This window comes from Protopterus annectens, chromosome 4.part0 (genome assembly GCF_019279795.1).
Source record: "Protopterus annectens isolate FY-2018-M chromosome 4.part0, PAN1.0, whole genome shotgun sequence".
NCBI lineage: Eukaryota > Metazoa > Chordata > Ceratodontiformes > Protopteridae > Protopterus > Protopterus annectens.
This window is the reverse complement of record NC_056733.1, coordinates 625,054,756-625,071,536: the sequence shown is the minus strand read 5'-3', so window position 1 is coordinate 625,071,536 and position 16,781 is coordinate 625,054,756. Positions and strand designations below refer to the sequence as shown.

Sequence of the window (16,781 nt, the reverse complement as noted above, 5' to 3'; positions counted from 1 at the left end):
CGGTCCTCAACTGTGAGAATAAGGATGAGATTGACAACATCACATAAAGAAGTTATGTACTCACCATAAAGTTCTATGTGTGTTGTTCATCTTGTCCCTTATTCTCACACCCCACCCTCCAACCCCCTTCCTTACTCTGGTAGAGCGAGAAGATATTCCTTGGAGTTCCTTATTAATTAAAAGCCTTTTTGCTGGTTTTGGCTGCATCTTTCTGCACGTCTTTATGCAAGGGATTTATATTATGTCTATGTGGCCCATAAGGGGGCAAACAAGATCTGAGGTATTATCGAACTGCATCATGGAAAGGGTACTAGCCCACGAGTTTGGTTAAAGTCCTCCAGCTAGCAGACAGGCTGAGACCGATCCAAGGGATCGGATCTAACCCCAACTGTGAGAATAAGGGACAAAGATGGACAACACACATGGTATGTTATGGTGAGTACATAACTTATTTTTTTTTTTGGATTTAAGATGTTATGAACAGATATCGAGTCAGAAACCTTAAACATGCTATTCGGGGAAATACAGTACTTTGGCCTGAGTAGAAGATGGGTGCTATAGAAGTAGAGAACATATGTAATTACTACATAATATAGAAAAGCATTTGGTGCTACTTTCAGATCATGTCCCGATAGATTTAAAGCCAAAAAGTGAACAGAGAGAATATATAAATAACATTTTTTTCCCCTGCGCACTGTAGTAGACAGATTTCATTTTCAGGGTTGCTAGACCTGTTATTAACCGATGTTGAATTAGAAAAAACGTAAAATAGCCATGATTTGGGATTATTGTAAACTTAAAATTAGAAATCCAGTTCAGATAGAGAGAAAACATGGGGGGGAGAACTATGTACTAGGAAGGAATAGCTGAAGTAAAACAATTACAAGACAACAAGATATTGGCAGACTAGTGATAAAGTAGAAAGACAACTTCAGGAGGCTAGAGAGCATGTCAGTCAGTCATTACTTAGGATTAGCAATGAGTTTAAGTGCAATTAAAAAAACTGAACATTTCTGACTCTCTGTGATGTAACAGAAGCCCCAAAACCACTCTACAAGTTCCATGTGGCATTCAAGTCTGTTATTCTTGTTACATAGCACTCAAATTAATCTGTGTATACAGTACATCTTATAGAACACTTTAATGTTTTTTTTATTATAATCTGTATCTATTTTTCAATACAGCATATCTTCACAGATGTAAAACACAGCCTTTATTATAACTACCGTAAATATTTCTAGTGAACACTTTTCATTGGTATCTTACAAAGCACGCAAGTTCAGAACCTTTGTGCAAGCATTTAATCATGTGACTTGCATAATTGCTGCTGTCTTAACTTTGAACATAGTACAAAGCTAAACTTGGCATTCCAGCCAGGCAGTTTGTCTTTATCCAATTTAAACTGCCTTTCATCCTTAAATTTTATTCCCTTGGCTGAGGATAAAGTTAATAATATCTTCTAATGCACATTATCACATGGTCGCTGTGTGAAAAATGATTGCAGGAGTTAACAAAAAAGAAAAATCCGATGCAGAAAATAATGCAATAATGGCTAATAAAGTTTAGGTGGGTATGAAACAGTGTGCTGATGTCTTAACATTGGCTGTATTTTTATAAATGCCTAAAACAACATTAGAACTTATTAGCAAGTGACAGTGTTTGGTGAAAAATATGTGGTACATGCCCACAAGTAATTTTCAAATAGATAGAAATTGTGTGGTTACTTTTCCTTGCTCTTGGACAGTATTTTGGAAAGCCGAGTTCTAACATCCCAGACATATACCCATTTGAAAACTGTTATAGTTGCAAGCTTCTACAAAGATACATTTTGCTGCCTCCCCAAAACTGTCAAAATGTATTATTCTTTTTAGCAAACCAGTTATATGCAGGAACGTGTCAGCTTGCTGCAAATTTAAATTCACATCAGCGAAAATCAGCAAAACCAAGTAATAGATCCAACCAGTCAGACTTTTCATAAACCAGAACGTCCTTTATTAACTTCAGTTAGCGCTTTCACCCAACAAGGGCTTCTTCAGACTGTACAAATTGTTCTAAAAGCACAGTCCATATATAGTCAAGCCAATTAATCAATCAAGCAATTAATTAACTAGTCTCAGTGTGTTCCGCTAATATGATACCTACTCTTATTCTTAAAAACATATATTATAAAGTGCATGTAAAACTATGTAATGTTAAGTTAAGCACATTTGAATATTCATGTAAAACTATGTTAATGGTATATTAAACTATTCATGATATAAGTTTAATTCATTCAAGTGAAATTTCAGTGTTATACACAACTGCATGTAATTCATTGTTCTTCCACAAGATGGTACTAGATTACTATTTCATATCATTGTATTTTAACATTCTGTGCATTTTTAAAAACTGTCATACGCAAGTTCATATCTACTCATAGAATACTCAAGTTCATATCCAGAAAAATGAGTAATAAATTTAATTATAATATAATAAACATCTAGGACATTATCATCTAAAAAAATTTTTTTTTTTTTTTTTATATATGTATAAAAAACATCTTTAAAACATATATACAAAAAACAATATAGGCCTTAGAGCTCAATATTTCAGAGCTCTTCCTATTCTCCTTTTCTTTAAAAACGGATGTAGGCTGACTTTATCATTAAGACCAGGGGGACAGTCGGCCTTACATCTAATAATCCATCTAGTCTCTAGTTCTAAAGTGTAAGTTTCTAAATCCCCTGCCCTTGGGGTATTATTAACAGTCTGTAAGACGAAGAAACTAAATTTGTGTGTACTGCCCCTAGCCTTATAGTGTTTTGCTAGGGCATTACGTTCATCACCTATCCTTATACAATAATCATGCTCCCTTATCCTTTCTCTAAACTGTCTATTCGTTTTACCAATGTAAAACGCTGTGCAGGAGCAACACTGGGCTAGGTAAATCACATTTTCTGTCCTACATGTAGTACCAGTAAAAAACTTAAAAGTTTTACCAGAGACCGGTAGTTTAAACGTTGTATCAGTGTTGATAAAATCACACTGATTGCAACTATGACAAGGAGTCGTATTAGTAGGGTGTGTTAAATATTCATTCCGAAATTTATGACATAAAATTCTTTTTAAATTCATTTTATTTTTATAACTAAACCTAGGTCTCCAAAGTACTGATCTCATCTTCTATTCCTAATACATGCCAATGTTTTTCTATAATGGTTCTAATGTCATATACATCTCTGGTATAAAACAATGGTAAACTAATCAGGGTATCCCTATGTTCTATTTCCTTGTCATTAAAATTCTCTTGAGTATTTATATTAATTCTACTAGAGAAATAGGGTCGTGCCCTTGTATCTCTCATACCATAAACATCTTCTATTGTTCTGTCAACTTCTCTTTCATTATAGAATCTATCCAATAATCTGGATTTAAGTCCTGCTACCTCTTCACTGAAGCCAGTCTCTGTAGGATTGAGCCTAGAGGCCCTCATGATCTGACCTTTTATGACATTGTCAAAAATGTGTTTCGGGTGCATGCTACCCCTATGTAGTAGAGTATTCCTAAAGCATGCTTTTCTATGTACTGAAGTATTGACTATGCCATTTGTTAACTTCATAATGTTAACATCTAAAAAAGAAATATATTCCCTAGAGTAGCTCATAGTAAAACACAGGAAGTCAGTTAATTTATTAATATTTTTCTCAAATTCTTGCAATAAGGTCTCACTTCCCCTCCACACCAAAAAGAGGTCATCAACAAACCTCTTATAAAAAGTAACATATTGTTGAAATAACATGGAAGGGAACAGACTCTCCCTTTCCCATTCTGCCATTACAATGTTGGCGTAGCTATTAGCACAAGAAGTGCCCATAGCTACGCCATCATTTTGTATGTACATATTATCTTCAAAAAGAAAAATATTGTTCTCCAATATAACTTCTAAGAACAAAGCCAAGAGTTCTATAAACTGAATATCCATATCAGTATACTTCCTTAAATAATTCTGAACACTGTCTATACCTATAGCATTGGGTATGACTGTAAATAAGCTTTTCACGTCAAGCGTGACCAAAAAATATTCAGCACTGTCATCCACATTAGACAAGTAGTCATAAAGGTCAAGTAAAAAATGTTTGCTGTCCTTCAAAATATTAGGATTATCCTCTACCACTGTTCTCAAGTGATGTTCAATGAACAATGAAAAAGGTTCAGTTAACCACCCCCGGCCTGATACTATTGGTCGCATCGGGGGGGGGTTGTCCAAACCTTTATGAACTTTTGGAAGGCCTTTTAAAATGGGGATTAAAGGATAATCTACCCTAAGAAATTTATAAAAGTCTTTCTTTATTAATTTACTTTTATATAAATCATCTATAGTATCATACACCCTAAATATTTTGACCATCACTTCATTGATATCCAACTTCATATAAAATCCATCACTGCTTAACATCGCCTCCATATTATTTAAATAATGTTCGGAATCCATGACAACAATCGGCCCACCTTTATCAGCTGGTACTATCATGATAGTGTTGTCATTTTTTAATTCTTGTAATGCTCTTCTTTGTAAAAATGTCAAATTAATTCTTATTATTGTTCTTTTTCAATTTCTCTTTCTCATTAGAATAATATACATGTAAATCATTTTCAACCAGCCTGGAAAAGGTGTCAAGCACAGGATGTAAGACTGGTATATAGGTACTCACTGGTTTAAAGGCATCTATCACTCTATCTTTATCAGTCTTTCCAAAATCAAGTTTTAATTGTATGTTCCTAACGAACATTTTAATATCTATAATAGAGTCTGTAAGTTCACTAGTTCTGCTAGGTATAAAAGAGAGGCCCTTACTTAATACCTGTTCCTCATATGCATTAAGTTTCTTCCGTGATAGATTAATAACTAAGGATTCCCTTTCTTCGCCCACATCTTTTTCAAAGTGGGTCCTACCTGGTCTGTCTCTATCAATTTCCGTTTCTCCCTCCCCCTGCTCATGGATCGAGATCTTCCTCTGAGCCGGGGAGACTGTATTGGGAAAGGGACATCACGTATAAAAGTATTCATGTCTCCATCCTTCCCATTATCAATGGATACAACCTTTTTCCTAACTACTGATGTATTTCCATTCTTAGTATTATTAGAGTTAACCATACCCATTACATTCGTATTCAAATTATTATCACCACTCCTTCCCTTTCCTCTTGTTTGCACCACAGTGGGATATAAATTCACATTATTAGTTGTATCATTCACATTACTAACCGTTTCATTATTTGTTGATGAAGTTTCAGCATTACTAACAATATCATCAATATCATGGCCATCTACTATTGAATTATTAGTGTTAATCACATTTATAACATTAGAACCTGTTCTCTTAACATGTCCGTCAGTTAAAGCAGTTCTGGGCCAAGTAAAGACATGGCCGTTTTTAAAATCGATGACATCTCTCTCTATTTTAGTTTTTTTCTGATTTATTAACCGCTTTTCATATAATAAAACATTGTCCATGAGTCTATCCTGTCCCATGGTTGCTTTTAAAGTGTTATACTTCAAATTAATAGATGCATGCATTTCAGTCACTTTCTCCCTTAGTAGTTCCTCCTCAGGTCGATGATAGTCTATTAAGAGCCTCATGTAATTGAAGCTCAAATCCATATTTAGCTTTTGCCACTTTAACAATAATTCAGGGAAATGATTACCTGAAGTGGGCATCTTGAGGACCCGAAGCCCTCTTGGTATAATACGTTTCTTCAGACAAGCCTCGAAATGCTGTCGTTGTAGCTGCAGCCTTTTGAGTTTCATAAAGTCTGTCTCCAACTTATCCAATTCGTCCGCTAAGGAAACTAAGTCTTCGGCGTTGTCATCTTCTGACCCACGCTCCTCATTCGGTTCGAAAAATAACAAAACATTGTCTTTGCCAGCTACACATTCCCGGAACTTGCCCAACATCCGGTCTGTAGTTGTGCTTGCGTCATGTAACTGGTTTGCTGATATTATTGACTTTACAGCAGGAACGTTGCATCTCTGGTGGGACATTATTGTTATTTGGATTATTCTTTTTAGTTCTGTATCTTCCCAGTATATAACACTGTATATTTGGCCTTACACAAATCTAAAGCATTTTATTTGTGGAAAACCAAAACAGTGTGAATGAAAATGAATTTGAGCTTGCAACTGATATTTTAACTAAGGCCTTGGAATTCTTATTGATTAAACTTTTATAAAATACAACAAAGCCAGCAATGAGCATGCTCATTGAGCATGCTGTTTTAAATTAAAAAAAAAAAAAGCTTGTTAATGTGTGGGTGAAGAAAGCATATGGCATATACTTTTAAAAGATGGGAGACAAATGGTAGTTTAAACTGGAGAAAAGTAATTTTTACATTGCTTGTTCTCCGGTTTTAGCTTAGTTCAGGTAATTGACCTGATTTAGATGCTTACATGAAGGCTGGAATTGTGTTGCTTTATAACAAACTTATGAAAACTTAACTTAAAAGTTTTCTGTGGTGTTTATAGTAAATATTTTATAACTTTACATCCACAAAGTTATACTCTAATGAAAATAAAGCTTGAGCTGGTAAGAATGTCTTGTTTTACTGTTATGCTATGAACATTATTGAGACTCCTGCATCATATAGACACTTTTGGACCACATTAGAGCCCTTGTATTATATATGCTGATAAACCTTGCTGGGGTCCTTACAGCTGTGTCACTGATGTGTCGCACTTGGATGCTAAAGTTAAAATAATGTACTACTGGGCCATATTGGAACTCTTAAATCACATAGGTACCAAATTAGTCATGTTGGAAATGTTTTGTTCACATTCACTGACTTGCTGTACTAACATACATATATAACACATCATTGATTGACTGTGCTTGAATCCTTATGTTACACTGCCAGTTTTTGCTTGCATAGTGTCTGTTATGTTACATATGTATGCTGGTGGGCTATGCAGGAACTATTACATTTGGTGATTTTGTGCAATACTGGTGATCCCTGGCAGTTCTCTTGTATCACACAGGCAGCGATAGGTGGTACTGGGACTTTTATGTCACACAGGCAATACTCAACTGTATAGGGATCCTTAAAGTTTATGTGTATTGTTGGTCTGTGCTGTCACTGTGAAATCATTTAGCAAGTGAACGGAATTACCTGCATTAGATCATGTCAGCACTGTTGAGAGGGACCCTTACATTCCAAGATATATATGGCCCACGCTGGAACTCTCATATTACATAGGCAGTAACTAGAAACCCTTACATCACATAGGTAGTAATAGACAATTTGGATATCTTAAATTATGTAGACAGAGATGGCATTACTTAGGTTTGTTGTGTCACTCGGACACTTTCTGTTGACTGGGTATATCAATTGGCCCTTCTTGCACCCTTTTTAGCCATGACCTGATCCACAGAGGCAGGCATAAATACATAATATATATGGATAGCTTGGAATAACAAATCAATCAGCATGATTTTTGCAGGTGGAAGAATGCCAGAGTACCCAGAGAAAATCCATGCAGAACTGGGAAATATGCAAATCTCCACACATGCATGCAAGCGCACACACACACACACACACACACACACACACACACACACACACACACACACACACACACACACACACACACTAATGGGATATCAGCATTGAACCCTGAACCCCGGAGACATGAGGCAGAGGTATAAAAAACGAGTTGTTATTCTGGCCAGTAATGATATGTACTTGAGAACAAAAACCACAGCCATGGACCAACAGCTAACACGAACAGCTTTATTGAAACAGTTGAGCACTTTCTTCCCTTCTGTGATAAGGGACTTCTTCAGAACAAAATTACAAAATACCCACACACACTACTAACCCAGCCTTAAATAGTAAACCACTAATTACACATCAATTGATTCTTAAAATGACGTACCATATATTTAAAAAACAACGTATTATATAAAACGTGTCCAATATAATTTGAAAATATAAGCCCTATAATGCTTAACATTACCTAAAATATTATGTTGGATAAATTATATTGTAAAAAACAATGTACCAATCCCCTGAATAAGAAATTTAACTTAACGTATGTCTTAATTTTAATATGCTAGATAACCTAATAGCCTCATTGATACCTGGATACTTTGTGATATCAAGCCTAAGTTGCCATCTTCGCTCACAGATATCCAAGTGAATATCTAGGCATCTACCTTGTGGATCTTTAAACAAATGGTGGATCACAAAAAAATCTAAAAACATGGTCTCTACATTCGTTGATATACCTTGCTAATGCATTAGTTTGCCTATTATGTCTGATGTCTAATAAATGTTCACTTATTCTGTTCTTAAAAAGTCGAGCAGTCTTACCCACATACAAAATAGGGCACATTAAATACTTAGCTACATAAACCACATTAGAGGTACATAAACCACATTAGAGGTGCTACAATTAAAATGCCCATTGATCTTCAATGTTTTTCCATTTAACACAAAACTGCCCCCAGTTTCTAAAATATGGGGGCAAAAGTTGCAGTGCTGACACTTAAAATTCCCTTTTCTTCTATTCGTGCTGGTGTCCCAATTTATTTTAGTACCTTCCATTATATTTTTAAAAGACCTATCTTTTTTAAAAATAATTTTGGGTTTTCCCCTCACTTTTTGCACTACATTGACATCAAATTGTAAAATGTCCCAATTATTAAAAATAATCTCTACAATATTCTGAACATCTTGATTAAAACATATATTAAACCCTAGTCCAATGTTTGAATCCATATTCCTCTTATTTACATTATTACCATCTTTGCCAAATATCAAAATTGGTTTATAAAAAACATTTTTTTTGTTTATGCACCACTTCCTGACTAATCACTTCAAGTAGGGCATCTGGATATCCTCTAGCCATTAACATATTTAAAATAAACTTTAACTCATCAATAAATACTATGTCCAAGCTCACCATCCTGGCTGCTTGAACCAATTGACCTTTAACTATAGTCTTTTTCTGGAAGGATTGGTGTGCACTGGTAAACTGTAAATAAGAGTTTGAAAAAGTAGGCTTTCTATAAATTTTTAATTCCACCACATTGTCTTCAGTAATAAATAACTCTACATCTAAATAAGCAATATTTTTTTCTGTTATGTTGATGTGTAAATTTAAAAAAAAAAGTGTAATTTATGTATACATAAAAATGCTCTAATTCCTGCTCATTACCTCTCCACAAAATAAACAAATCATCTAAAAACCTTGTGTAAAACAAAATATTGGATTAGAATGTACTTTGCATTACATACTGTTGTTACCAATAAGACATAATGTAGTTAGCAAAAATGGGGGCACAGGCAGCGCTCATGGCAACCCCCATTTTTTGCCTGTAATACTGACCTTCAAAATATAAATAATTATTCTGAAGCACCACCTCCATCAGTGTTATGTATACATTAATATTATCCTGATCATATAGGCCAGTATTAAGCAATTGGGTCTCTAACCACTCTAACCAACCATTTAGCAAGTGAAAGGGATTACCTGCATTAGATTATGTCAGCGCTGTTGAGAAGGGGACCCTTACATTCCAAGATATATATGGACCACGCTGAAACTCTCAAATTACATAGGCAGTAACTAGAAACCCTTACATCACATAGGTAGTAATAGACCATCTGGATATCTTAAATTATGTAGGCAGAGATGGCATTACTTAGGTTTGTTGTGTCACTCGGACAATTTCTATTGATTAGGTATATGAAGTGGCCCTTCTTGCACCCTTTTTAGCCATGACCTGATCCACAGAGGCAGGCATAAATGCATAATATATATGGATAGCTTGGAATAACAAATTAATCAGCATGATTTTTGCAGGTGGAAGAATGTCAGAGTACCCAGAGAAAATCCATGCAGAACTGGGAAATATGCAAATCTCCACTCACACACACACACACACACACACACACACACACACACTAATGGGAGATCAGCATTGAACCCTGAACCCTGGAGATACGAGGCAGAGGTATAATGCTGGCCAGTAATGATATGTACTTGAACCTTTATCAAGCAATGATTGTTGTGCTGCATAGAGACAAATTGCATCGGTGGTGATGAACCTTGCTGGAAACCTTTCTTCCCCTTGGCCCTAGTGGGCTATGCTGTGATCCTTCTGTATTACAAAGGGTGATACTGGGACCTATGTTTTGCATGCAGTGGCACAGCAGTTGTGTTGTCGCCTCACACCAAGAGGTTCTCCGGTTTGATTCTCGGGTGGGGTGCCTTCTGTGTGGAGTCTGCATGTCCACCTTGCGTTCGCGTGGGTTTCCTCCAGGTGCTCCAGTTTCTTCCCACATTACAAAAACATACGTCTGGAGTGTTTCTCCATGGGCCTCCACTGAAAATTGGCTTCATTCCAAGTCAGATTTTCCCAGTAAACAAATGTAAAATAAAATGAATGCTGAGCTACATTAGAATCAAAATAACATGAGGTAAATGAACTCTGGCAGAAATGCAGTTGCCATGTGATCCTGTGAATGCAGCAGTGCAATATTTCACACACCTTCTTCTTTTTATTTTTCACAATCAACAATGAAAGTCATCTCCTTCATGACATATCTGTAGTTTATTTCACAGCATCAGTTTTTGTGAGTTTTTCAGACATGTTTAATGAAAAAAAAGCCGAATGCAAAATTGTTAATATCTGGTAGGAATTAATTATTCTTTAGCTTTCTTTTTTTTTTTTTACTGTTATATCTTTGTTTTTGTGCTGTAACAGCAAGGGAAGCTGCAGCAGCAATTAGACTTGCAGAAGAGCCACATCTTCCGCCTAACCCAGGGATTACAAGAGGCATTGGATCGAGCTGATCTACTGAAGACCGAGCGAACTGACCTGGAATACCAGCTGGAAAATTCTCAGGTGAGAATGTCTACTTTCATTGTCCTGTTTTCGTGTCACATTTTCAGAACTATACTTCTGGTCACTTGGCAAGATTTCTGTCTGACTCGGACTGTTTTGTCTCTAGGCTTTGTACACGCATGAAAAGGTTAAAATGGAAGGGACAATTTCTCAGCAAACCAAACTTATTGACTTTCTGCAGTCAAAGATGGATCAGCCATCCAAGAAGAAAAAGGTGAGTGAATTGGTAATGTCTGCATAGATGGTGTGTCACTTCAATAAAACAGCAGTGGTTGTTGAGTGTTACTACATTCTCTGTCTTTAAGTCATGCACATGTGTGTGGTGTCTGTGGTGTGCGTTGAATTAGCGGTATGGCATGTTTAATGCCATTTGCTTCCTAAGTTGAGAGTATCACAAGGGTAACAGTATTTTGCAACACCTTAGACATAAGAGAATGCAGTAAAGCTTAGATTTTTTAAATACTTTTGAGCCCCCCCCCACCCCCACCCCCCATCCCCAGCCTTAATGTTTTGGGTCCATTGTATTCCTTCCAACATTCAGTCTCCTAGGACAACAGGATGGGGACTTGAAAACCAGAAACTGCAGCTGTCATGAATTGAGGACTTCTTCTTTTGGCTGCTCCCGTTAGGTGTCGCCACAGCAGATCAACTGTTTTCATTTCTTCCAGTCCTCTTCATCTTGCTCTGTCACACCAACCACCTGCATGTCCTCTCTCACCACATCCATAAACCTTATTTTAGGCCTTCCTCTTTTCCTGTTACCTGGCAGCTTCATCCTTAACATCTTTTTCCCAATATACTCTGCATCCCTCGTCAGCACATGTCCAAACCAATGTAATCTTGCCTCTGGCTTTGTCTCCAAACCTTCCAACCTGGGCTGACCATCTAATATACTTTTTCCTAATCCTGTCCATCCTCGTCACACCCAGTGCAAATTTTAACATCTTCAACTCTGCTATGTCAAGCTCTGACTCCTGCCTTTTTGTCAATGCTACTGTCTCCAACCCATATAACATAGCTGGACTCACTACCCTCTTGTAGACCTTCCCTTTCACTCTTACTGGTACTCGTCTGTCACAAATCACTCCTGACACTCTTCTCCACCCACTCCATCCTGCCTGTACTCTCTTCTTCACCTCTCTTCCACACTCACCATTACTCTGAACTGTTGATCTCAAGTACTTAAACTCATCCACCTTCGCCACCTCCACTCCCTGCATCCTCACCATTCCTCTATCTTCCCTCTCATTCACACAAATATATTCTGTCTTAGTCCTGCTGACCTTCATTAATCTTCTCTCTAGAGCATATTTCCACCTCTCCAGGGTCTCCTCCACCTTTTCCCTACTCTCACTACAGATCACAATGTCATCTGCAAACATCACAGTCCACGGGGACTCCTGTCTGATCTCTTTGAGGACTAGGATAGTTTTTTTCATAATGTGCTCATAACACCCCACTCCCCCAATGGCTAATAAGCACAGTGAATGTTGATTACAGTGGCTCCAATACAAGTGTACACTTTCAGACACCTGTGATTTTGGCTAGAGTGCATGGGCTCTCCTTGGCAAATCCATCCTCTCTCAAATTGTTACAGATGCCTCAGTCCTGGATCTTCTGCCATATGAGAGTCTTTCAGTAGTCTCTCTTAGTAAGTCCATGAGCCTCCTGTTGGGATGGGCAAACTGGATAAGATGCTTGCTCCCACCCATCCTTGGCTAGTTTTTCCAGCCTGGTGGCTGGTAGTTGAAAACCCAGGTTGTCTTAGAGCTTTTGTCTCTAATCATTACTACGTTGCAGAGATGACTGTTAAAAATCATCCAGTTTGCGATGATTTACTAACAGTCCTGCATTAGTTTAAATATTACTTGAGCTTGGAAATAGTCCTTAGTTGTCATCTCCAGCAATGGTCATTGTAACAGTAAGCTATAGGTTCATAGGTAGGTACTAGGCTATTGGCCCTGGGGCCTATACAAGCCCAGGCAAAAAGGTACCCTGGCTTTTGCCACCCAAGAAAATTATTTTCCTGTACCACTGTCGAGCAGAGCCACAGAGGTGATCCCCGGGGTGAATTTCCTATTTCCCATCCAATCATCAAGATTTTTCTTGAAGAGTGCTAATGAGGAGCTTTGTTTGATATAGATAGGTAGTTTATTCCAGAGTATGGGAAGTCTCTGGGACAGGAATCTATCCCTTCGGCATGTTCTGTTTATTGTGGTGACAAGGTTTAGGTCCCTAGAGCGTCTAGCTTGGAAGGATTGGGATTTCTTTAAGTGGAGCATGTCCAACAGCTCTGGGTTTGACATAGCTTTGTATTTTAGGCCGAGATTACCTCTGAGTAGGTGATATGCGATGGAGTAAAGCTGGAGTTTTTAGAGACTGTCTCAGTAGGGCATCTGTTTGAGGCCGGTAATCCTCTTTGTGAGGTATTTCTGCTGTCTTTTGCAGTTGTTGTAGATGTCTTGTGAGGTAAATACCAAAAGGGGCGTTGTACTCTATAATGGGTCTAATGAGTGATGAGTAAAGGGGAACAATGACTTCTTTTTTTCTGGATGAGAAACCTTTTGTAATGAGGTGTGCCACGTAGAAGGATTTCCTGACTACTGTGGTGATGTGATTATCAAAGGAGAGACTACTGTCCACCTGTGTCCCAAGGTCTCTTATCACACTTTTGGTGTTAAGTATACTACTGCCTATGTTGTAGTTCATGGGTACAGAGTTTTTACCAAAGGGGATGACAATGCACGTTTTGGCATTGAGCTTGAGGCCATGGCTTTGACACCAGGCATCTGTCTCAATGAGGCCCTTTTGTACGATGTCCACATCGTTAGGAGTTTCAATTATGGCTCCTAGTTTGCAGTCATCTGTGAACTTCGTTAGCCAAAGATCTTCTGTCTTAGCCTGTATTTCAGAGAAGTAGATACCAAACAGGAGAGGACCCAGGACTGAATCCTGTGGTATTCCACTTGTCTGAAGTCTGCTTTGGAGTCAGCTACTTTCACAGTTTGGGTTCTGTCATTGAGCCAGTTGGCAACCCATCTTGTGACATAGGGATTAATAACTAGTTTAGTGAGTTTATCTATAATTCCACAGTGGGGGATGGTGTCAAAAGCCTTGGCAAGATCTAGATAGGCTGTGTGAACTACCTTACCCTTGTCTACGGCTTTGGTGACTGCTTCAAAGAAGTCTATCAGTTTTAGGAGACATGATCTGCCTTTTACAGACCCGAACTGGTTGGGGTCCAGAGTTTGGAGATTACCAATGTCTTTGTTTATAAGTTCCATGATGATACATTCCATGGCCTTGCAGACCAGGCTCGTCAGGCTAACGGGGCAGTAGTTCCTGGGGTCCGTGGTGGCTCCCCCCTTGTGGGGTGGGATAACCGTCGCTGTGCGCCATTCAGTAGGCACAAAGCCTGAGGTGAGGCTATGATTGAACATGGTACTTATGTGGGGTTGTAGTTCGTGTAGAACGCAACCTGGGATGTTGTCTGGTCCCATGGGTGCTGGGTTCTTGGCTTTGGAGAGTGTGGTTTTTACCTATGCTGCTGTGATTACAGAAACTTTGCATTCTTCCGGTACAGAGATGGGCTCTTTAGGGGGTGAGAGGGGAGTAAAGTTAGCACTGAACCTATCTTCCAGGATGTTGTCAATATCAGTTGGGTCTGTATATTTAGTGCCATTGTGCTGTAACTCAGAGCAGATCTGAGTGTTGCCATTGATATTCTTAACATAGCTATAGAATGCTTTGTGGTTGTCTTTAGAAACAGTGGCGATTTTGTTTTCGTAACTAGCTTTGGAGGATTTTATCAGGGATCGCAGCTTCTTACTGAGGCTGACCAGGGAGCTCCTCCACTCATGGGATTTTACTCTCTTTTGCAACAGTTTCTTCCTTCTGTTGTACAGTTTGTTTATGGCAGGGGACCAGCAGATTGGCTTCCTTTTTTTGGAGGATAGCATCTTGGTTCTGTTTGGGATAAGCACGATCCATGCACTCATGTAAGTGCTTATAAAATGCAATTGTGTAGGCTTCAGTAGTCGTAACTGTATTGTCCATCTGCATGGGTGTCATGAAGTTCACCACTTCTGTCTTAAGAAGCATGAAGTTGGCTTTGGAGAAATTTTTTACCATGGTTTCTTTAATGGGGTGTGGGGGCAGGATGTGGATATCTAGGGTGATTAGTTTATGGTCGGATCGGACCAATGAGGCATTGACTTCAGGTGTGGAACCCCGGTCACTCATGTTGGCAATGACTAGATGTAGGATATTGTTGCCCCTGGTAGGGGTGTGGATAAGTTGATCCAGGGCATTTGAGTTTATGAATTCCAGAAAGCGTTGAGCAAAGGGGTTGGTACATGAGTAGTTTTCCCAGTTAATGGTGGGGTAGTTGAAATTGCCCATTATTAGGGTGTTTGGTTGAACCCTAATATTTTCCAGTACATCAAGAAAAGAGGAGTTGGAATCCTGGGGCATGGTGGGTGATCTGCAGCATGCTACAATTTGGATTGCAGTTTTGCCCAGAGTTAGTTGCACTTGGATAACCTCGGCTGCATTATGGTGAGCCAACTAGCCTGGAGGTGTGGATATCCTTAATGAATATGGACACACCTCCGCCTTTGGTATTTTGGTCCAGGGTACATGGCTGAAAAGTGTGGTATGAATTATAGCCTGGTAGTGCAGGGGTGCTCTCTGGAGCCTTGAACCAGGTCTCAATCACTGCACAGATATCAATGTTCTCCATTTTAAGGAGAGCCTCGAGTGAGTGCATTTTGAGATTTATACTTCTAGGATTGAGTAGCATCACCCTCATTTTTTGCTTGCCTGTTCCTGTTACAGTGGTGAATTTGTCATTTGAACCTTGCCTAAAAAGGCACTATAGGGGTTGCAAGAACCTTAGCCAGTATCCAGAATCCCAGGGGTGACAGGTGCAGGCCATCTCTGGCAAAGCATCGTGGCCTGTCGACCATGTCATCCCAGACAGACAGATACTGGATCCCTTTAGAATGGCACCAGAAGCTTAGCCAATTCTTGAAGTCCATCATTTTGTCCTTGTACTGCGGCATCATTCTGGGTGATGGCAGAATGCTACTGAGTGCTAGGGTCATACCTGCCTGGGCTACAAGATCGGAGAGCTCTTCCACGTCTCTCTTCATGTAGTCCAGGGAGGTATGTCTCAGGTCATTCACACCAACATGGACAATGACAGAGTCATATTTGTACTTGTTGTGGAGTGACCTGAGTGCGTGGGTTATGTGGCGGATCCTGGCACCCGACAAGCAGCTGACAGTAACCTTCTCCTTGTTTAGCCTGTTGAGTGGGACATCAGTGTGCCTGACTATAGTCACCTATGACTGGTGTGTTGGGTACGTTGTTTTGCCTTATTGGCTGTGGTCGAGTGGCACACTGAGTCTGTGGGCTGTGTGTCATTTGGGTTGTGTTGGGGGGTGGAGGTTGCTTGCATTTCTGCTTTGGAGGTCTCTGTTGCTTGAGCAGATTATTATTGAGAGCCTCCGCGAATGTTTTTGTGTTTCTATGTGTGGATTTTAGTGCTGTAGATTTAGTGAGACAATGTGCTGAGTGTGGTGTGGTGCAAGTGTTTACCTTCTCCTCTTGACTGTCAAGTTCAGTCTTGATTGGAGAGAGCTTTACCTCCAGTTTGGCTAGATAAGTGCATCTCTCACAGGTTGTAGTGTTGGGTGGTAGGAGGAGAGGGTTGTCTGTGTACATGAAGCAATTTCTACATTGCCCCAAGATGCCCAGATTCATCAGATAGACTGGAGAGATCACTGGGAGCTGACCCTTGGACATGCCTGATTAAAAACTATTTTCCTCTAGATAAGTGAGGAAAGTGAGTACAAGAGCTGTTTTTCTCTAAGCTAGTGAGGAAAGTAAGTA

General features: G+C 38.9%; 1 protein-coding gene across 1 annotated transcript in view; it reads left to right on the top strand.

Annotated features, from left to right (window-relative positions):
* CIT (citron rho-interacting serine/threonine kinase) overlaps positions 1-16,781 on the top strand; it is a 3,433,971-nt gene that overhangs the window by 1,971,074 nt on the left and 1,446,116 nt on the right. The window contains exons 28-29 of the mRNA XM_044069760.1: positions 10,746-10,886; positions 10,993-11,100. Coding sequence (XP_043925695.1) covers positions 10,746-10,886; positions 10,993-11,100 — 249 coding nt within the window. The remainder of the gene's footprint in view (positions 1-10,745; positions 10,887-10,992; positions 11,101-16,781) is intronic.